This window comes from Macrobrachium rosenbergii, chromosome 42, assembly GCF_040412425.1.
Source record: "Macrobrachium rosenbergii isolate ZJJX-2024 chromosome 42, ASM4041242v1, whole genome shotgun sequence".
Taxonomy (NCBI): Eukaryota; Metazoa; Arthropoda; class Malacostraca; order Decapoda; family Palaemonidae; genus Macrobrachium; species Macrobrachium rosenbergii.
Genome location: NC_089782.1, coordinates 46,999,422 through 47,006,321, shown reverse-complemented (window position 1 = coordinate 47,006,321; position 6,900 = coordinate 46,999,422). Strand labels below are relative to the sequence as shown.

The window sequence follows — 6,900 nt, the reverse complement described above, 5'->3', positions numbered from 1 at the left end:
AACTCTTGCGGATGGTTAGTTGGACTCTGAGAGTGCTTTATTTTTTTAACCTTGTAAGTTTTTTAATTGCTAAACTAAGTTATCTTAAACATTGTCATCCAATAATACGAGCTCGGGATACCTATGGAGATGAATTTTATATATATATATATATATATATATATATATATATATATATATATATAATTTTATATATATATATATATATATATATATATATATATATATATATATATATATATATATATATATATATATATATATATATATGAGCCTCAATGGCTCAGTCGGTTACAGCAGCAGCTTCGGACTTCAGTAGAGTTCTGTGGCGCGGGTTCAAATCCGCAGCCGACTGACCAGAGAGGCAGACACTTTGCTATCCGTGTAGACATCCCGGGATTATATATGTAATCAACGGATAGGTTTGCTTAAAAAGCAAATGGGTGTTACAGACTAAATACACACACAAAACAAAGCCACTACAACACCTTCTAAAAACATAACAAACATTTCACGTCTCGAACTCTCGCCCTACCCGCGCAACAACTTCTCGCTGATGGGAAGAAAGGGCGTTGGGTCGGGTATGATACATGGAACATACGCTACCGGGGTCTAAGCGATGTCAGGCAGGGCAGCCGATCGAGACTACAGGTCTACCCCAAAGCCAAATCAAAAGTCCTTCAAAAGAAGGCATCGTGCTTACCCCATACAAAAATGGGAAAAATGCACGTTAAAAAAGAAGAAGAAGAAGATATATATATATATATATATATATATATATATATATATATATATATATATATATATATATATATATATATGTATATATATATATATATAACATATATACATATATACATCATATATATATATATATATATATATATATATATATATATATATATATATTATAGTCCGAAGAATTCAGATCTATGATTCGGTATTATGTTTTGATTATTACCAAGTTGTCAGAAAGTTTGGTTATTCCATTGCATTCACTTCCAGATTGTGGAAAGTTCTTCTACATTTCTGTTTTTCCAGAATATTTGAACTAACCGCTCTCAAAAATGCGTGGACTTCATTAATCATGGGATCCATTCAAATACACCTTTCTGTCTTACCCGTCTCAGGTCTTTAAAAACAAAACAGAAAAATTAAGGAAATATTCTGAAAAAGAAAAATAGGTGTCACAGTCACTTTAAACATCCATTATCCGAAACATGGCTATTTTTACCCTTAGAGTTTTCCAAATCCTTAGGTGTAATAAGAGATTTAAAATTCATTATCTGTTAAGACTGGGATATTACAGAGATGTCCACACAGCCCCCATGAATAACTGCATAATGCAAGAACTTAAATTTTCTCTGTCATACAAAGAAAGCTTGAAATAACGGCTTAATTTTAAAAACATTTTTTTTAAAGATACGGAAATGTCTACCACATGATGTAACAGCTTTAAAAATCTTTGAAACTGCTTCGTACCTTTCCTTCGCCAACTGGCGGAATTTGAAGCACACTTGCTTAGGGAAAGTGATTAATGACAACAACCGTTTCCCAAACTTCTTAATGCGCATGAATATTCATTTAATCTTCATAACGTGTCACCCAGATTCCAACTTCGGTGACGGATTATTTTCACGTTCCTGTGAAAATTATTTAAGAACCGCTCTGCACGATTAGAACTTCGTTTTCAGTTTATTTAACATCGTGTTAACTGCAACAACTCAACGGTCTATAGTTTATTTCTTTACGCTGAATACATGAAAACAAAATACATGCGTTATCATGTAATTAAAGAAATACAAATTAAGGCTAGCGATACGAGCTGATTAAAAATTGTGGAGCACAAAAAATTTCCTTATTTTTAAGTTTCCTTTTTTTTAGCTTTTTTCTGGAAAATACTCGGATATAACGCAATTTATCGAGTGATTAAAAAAAAACTCACCACAGATTATGTAAATGAAAACAAGTTTTAATTCATTTAAACATTTCTATTAGTAAAGTTGTCATCGTGATCACTAAATACATTTATCTAACCGCCCCTTCCTCTCTCTCGTATTCGACAGAAACACGCAAGACCCATGTTCTACATCAACTGCAGCTACAGGGACTTATGCTACTGCTACAGCAAGATCACCAGGCACCACTACTGCTGTTCCTGTGACGTAGGAGCCTGCTTCCCCGGCACCGCGAAGGTCTCCACCTCCGCCGGTGCCTTCACGACGATGGACAAGCTCAGGACGGGAGACGAAGTCCTCGCTGGTGAGTAAAATACTTTGGTCGTACCTTGAGGTTTTCCCATTTTCGTTGAGGATTCCCGTTTTCGTTTGGTGCTTCAAAACAGCGGCGCCGCTAGGAGGTGAAGAGGTGCACAAACTGCATAAGGTGAATAGCACCTTCAGAGGGATGATGCCTCAGTGTTCTGTCATTTACATAAGTTTTTTGCACATATGATCCAATTTTGGCCAAAATATCCATACAGTCAGTTATGCAACACACATTTTCTTAATCCTAGATTACTATGAGCCGTATCGATATAATGTACTTCAAAGACTAAAACTCCATACTCATGGACTTTTTTTAAACATTCTAATGCGGTCAGATCAGAGCAGTCATTATTATCCACTTACAATATAGCTTCGAATAACGTGGTTTCTCTGTACATATACTATAAAATCATTTCTGATTATCTGTGCGTCAGTAGCTTACGTGGGAGAAGCCTTTCATGGCGGAAACTATTAAGTGAAGTGCTGTCGGTCTAACAAGGGACCCGTCTAGGCTTCCCGATCTTACTATATATTATCAGCCGAAAGTGAAATGGCGAAAGTTTGCAGCTTTGAGGATGAGGAGAGGAGAGTTCTGACGTCACTTTACACGTTACGTAAAACAAATATCACGGGATTATAATTATGTTAAGACAAATTATTTTGGTACGTTATGTAGTCAATTTTAGTCACAAGTATTTTTTGAAAATTCATGTTTTGGATCTTTCTTAGATAGTGACGCCGAAGGGTTTTAACCCGGTATGCATCCACCTTTGCGGCGTGTTTAGTACAAGCCCGTTGAGGATTACTGTAAAAATATAAACAAAAGACTGTAAATATAAAGATAATGACACCCAAGAAATATTAGTCCTAGATAACGACCTCCGAAAACCTTGTGACACTGCCTAGGAAAGATTCCAAAATCACCTCAACAAAATAACTTTTCCATTCTTATTAATGTTTAGACCTTTTTTTTTAACATTTGTCAGCACCTGAACGTCAAATTTCCCACTAAGTAGCCAAAATGAGGGCCGAAACTGGAAGTCTCCCTTGCTAGTGTCATTTCAATTTTGCTTCGCATATCGTCGATTTGGCGCAAATTTTAACGGGACGATGTTACAAGCTGGAGGTAATACGCTCGTGTGACACTTCCGTCAAGTCCTTAAGTAAATGTTGATAAAATAAAACCTGACATTTTCGTTCAACTTCAACAGCCAAAAGACTCCATTTACTTCCAAAAGGAAGTTTCTTTAAAGCAACGCTTCCATGTTCAATAATAAAAGAGTAAAAAATGCGCCGAAGTTTCTTCGGAGCAAGCGAGTTTTCTGTACAGCCTATAATCAAGGCTACCAAAAATAGATCTATCTTTCGGTGGTCTCGGTATAATGCTATGTGAGCCGCGGCCCATGAAACTTTAACCACGGCCCGGTGGTGGTCTAGCCTATATCGTTGCCAGACATACGATTATGGTTAACTTTAACATTAAATAAAATAAAAACTACTGAGGCTAGAGGGCTGCAATTTGGTATGTTTCATGATTAGAGGGAGGATGATCAACATACCAATTTGCAGCCCTCTAGCCTCAGTAGTTTTTAAGATCTGAGGTTGGACATAAAAAGTGCGGACGGAAAAAAGGGCGGACAGAATAAAGTGCGGAGGGACAGACAAAGCCGGCACAATAGTTTTCTTTTACAGAAAACTAAAAGTGTAAGGAGGACAACTAAGAAAAAATAATAAGAAAGGAAGACCAGTAACCAGAAACACGCACGAGTACAATTATCTAAGTTAGGAAAAACCTAGGCCAACGAAGTACGCCGTCCAAAAACAGCATCAAAGACTTTCTTGTGCTATAATCCTCAGAAGGCTATGTCGCACTTACAGTGAGACTATTAATCCGATAAGTACCCACCTTTGTCACCTACTCGGAGGTACTAGTACTAAACATGGCGGAGGCTCCTTGGGACGCCGTTTTTAGTACTAGCCCCTCGAGGATCAAAGCATTACATGCACCCATTTCTATAGTGTGGTCGACAAATATTATTAAACGATATCTTCGTGCGGCCGTCTACTTTACTTAGCATGAATTTACCCTGGACTTTGACAAAGGTGGATACATACCGAGTTAATGCCTACAATGAGAAAACAATATAAGAAATGTTCGCAAAATCACTTTCGTACCCCTGAACCGTAAACATGGCTTTTCAAATATAAATGCCAGTCTTCGAAATTAGAATTCACCAAGAGTCAAGTTTCGGAATTAAAGCGGAGCAATGAATGCTTAATTCGAAGAGGACGATGCAATATGCAACCTGACCATAAACTAAGGAATTCGATAATGTGGCTCTGAAGTAATTTACATACGAGAAATGAGGCTTCTCGTGTAGGTCACATGAGCTAGCTCGCTCGCTCTCTCTCTCTCTCTCTCTCTCTCTCTCTCTCTCTCTCTCTCTCTCTCTCTCTCTCTCGGGCGCACACAAACTATAAAAAAAATATATTTATATATATATATATATATGTATGTATATATATATATATATATATATATATATATATATATATATATATATATATATACATATATATGTTATATATATATAAATATATACTGTATACACAAACACACACACACACACACACACACACACACACATACATATATATATATATATATATATATATATATATATATATATATATATATATATATATATATATATATATATATATATATAACCACATGAACACGTGATTTGTTTATCACACACCGCCACGGGTGAAGAGGCTGGGTGTAGGTCCTGACCGTTTTCGACTTTATTTCCAAGTCATTAACGATGGACTCTTACACAGGGGTAGAAATCACACTATACTGTATATGTCAGGGTACGATACGGACACACATACCAACCGCAGGAGACTACCCTTTTTGGATTGCCTAATACAGGGGTCTCCAAATTATGGCCGGGAACCACTTCCCGCCAGCAGCTAATATTCAAAAGCCGTATCAATCCCAGTTGTACCACTCGCAGCCAGTCACCTGAAGTCTCCCATCCCCTTGGTCCAGGTAGTGTGTTGTCCTTGGAATTATCATTTTCATGTTGGTTTACCTTGATTGGTGCCAACAAGTTTTGTTCTGCATACCTCCCACTTGTTTTACTCTAGTTTGTAACAATTGAATATTACAGGCACAAAAGTGATGAAATCACAAATGGGGTAGTAAACCCCAGCCACAAGGGACAGATACGGAGGTCAGGGGATACAAAGGAAGGGGTAGGAGGGCGTAGGGCTTTACTCCGCAACCTGATCAATTATGATGAAAGTAAAAAGTAGAAGTAGAAGTCTTCTCTCAATCAGTATAGAAAGCGAGTGCCATTATAATACGCACAACGTTAACCATACCTGAAGAGATAGGCACTGGCACTTCTTCTGGCAATACAATTTGAAGATATATAGCAAACGTATCCACTCAAAAGCGCGCGATCATATAAACCCAACGCTTCTTTGTGGGTAACATTTTTTTCTTCTTTATTTTCCTTCTTTGTCGTCGAGAATAATACGGGCGAACTCATTCCGATCATGGCTGTTGCTGTTGCGGAGACTAATGTTCAACAAAAACCTGGGCCGGGTCAGTGTTGGGTGGTACTGGAATCAGGCGCTCTTGCTTAATTTTCATCATCAGCGGTGGTCCGTCCAAACCGAAGCCTTTTCAATGTGCGTACTATATTGGCACATGTTTTCAATACTGATTAAGAAAAGACTACTACTTCTACTTTTCGCTTTCATCATAATTTATCAGGTTGAGGAGTAAAGCCCCACACCCCACCCCATCCTCTGTATCCCTTAAAGTTCCTCGTTGGATGGGTCGATATCGTTCTCGGCTAGCACTTTGCTGGGCCTGTGTTCGATTCTCCGGCCGGCCAATGATGAATTAGAGGAATTTATTTCTGGTAATAGAAATTCATTTCTCGCTATAATGTGGTTCGGATTCCACAACAAGCTGTAGGTCCCGTGGCTAGGTAACCAATTGGTTCTTAGCCACGTAAAATAAGTCTAATCCTTCTGGCCAGCCCTAGGGGAGATGTTAATCAGCTCAGTGGTCTGGTTAAACTAAGGTATACTTAACTTTGTATCCCCTGACCTCCATCTCTGTCTCCTGAGGCCGGGCTTTACTACCACTTTTGTGATTTTATCACTTTTTTGCCTGTGATTTCAGTCCTTTTTTTGAAATGCCAACGCCCTAGATCGAGAAAAATGTGGTGACAAATGAATGGGGTTGCTTAGGTTTTAGATATAGTTTTCTTAGACTCTAATATAAATATATATATATATATATATATATATATATATATATATATATATATATATATATATATATATATATATATATATATATATATATATATATATATGGTAGATCAACGATCACGAAAACCAAAACCTTGGAAGGTAAATTCAACGGGTGTGATAATTTTTAATTAAAATAATTGATAGTAAGTCAGCCAGCTTCTCCTAACGCCATTTGTTATTCACACACACATTAAGAAAACGGCATCTCTTCTAATGTTGTGAGCAGTCCGTTCCTGAGCACCAGGAAATTTGAATTTTGGTGGCTAATTTGTATGACCCACTGTAAATTTAA

General features: G+C 37.2%; 2 protein-coding genes across 3 annotated transcripts in view; one reads left to right on the top strand and one right to left on the bottom strand.

Annotated features, from left to right (window-relative positions):
* Positions 1-6,900, bottom strand: part of LOC136828410 (glycine, alanine and asparagine-rich protein-like) — a 282,803-nt gene that overhangs the window by 169,949 nt on the left and 105,954 nt on the right. The gene's annotated exons all lie outside the window — the stretch shown is intronic.
* The window catches only part of LOC136828408 (indian hedgehog B protein-like), a 137,263-nt gene that overhangs the window by 105,386 nt on the left and 24,977 nt on the right, over positions 1-6,900 (top strand). Inside the window, exon 4 of the mRNA XM_067086438.1 lies at positions 2,067-2,262. Within this exon, the coding sequence (XP_066942539.1) occupies positions 2,067-2,262 (196 nt within the window). The remainder of the gene's footprint in view (positions 1-2,066; positions 2,263-6,900) is intronic.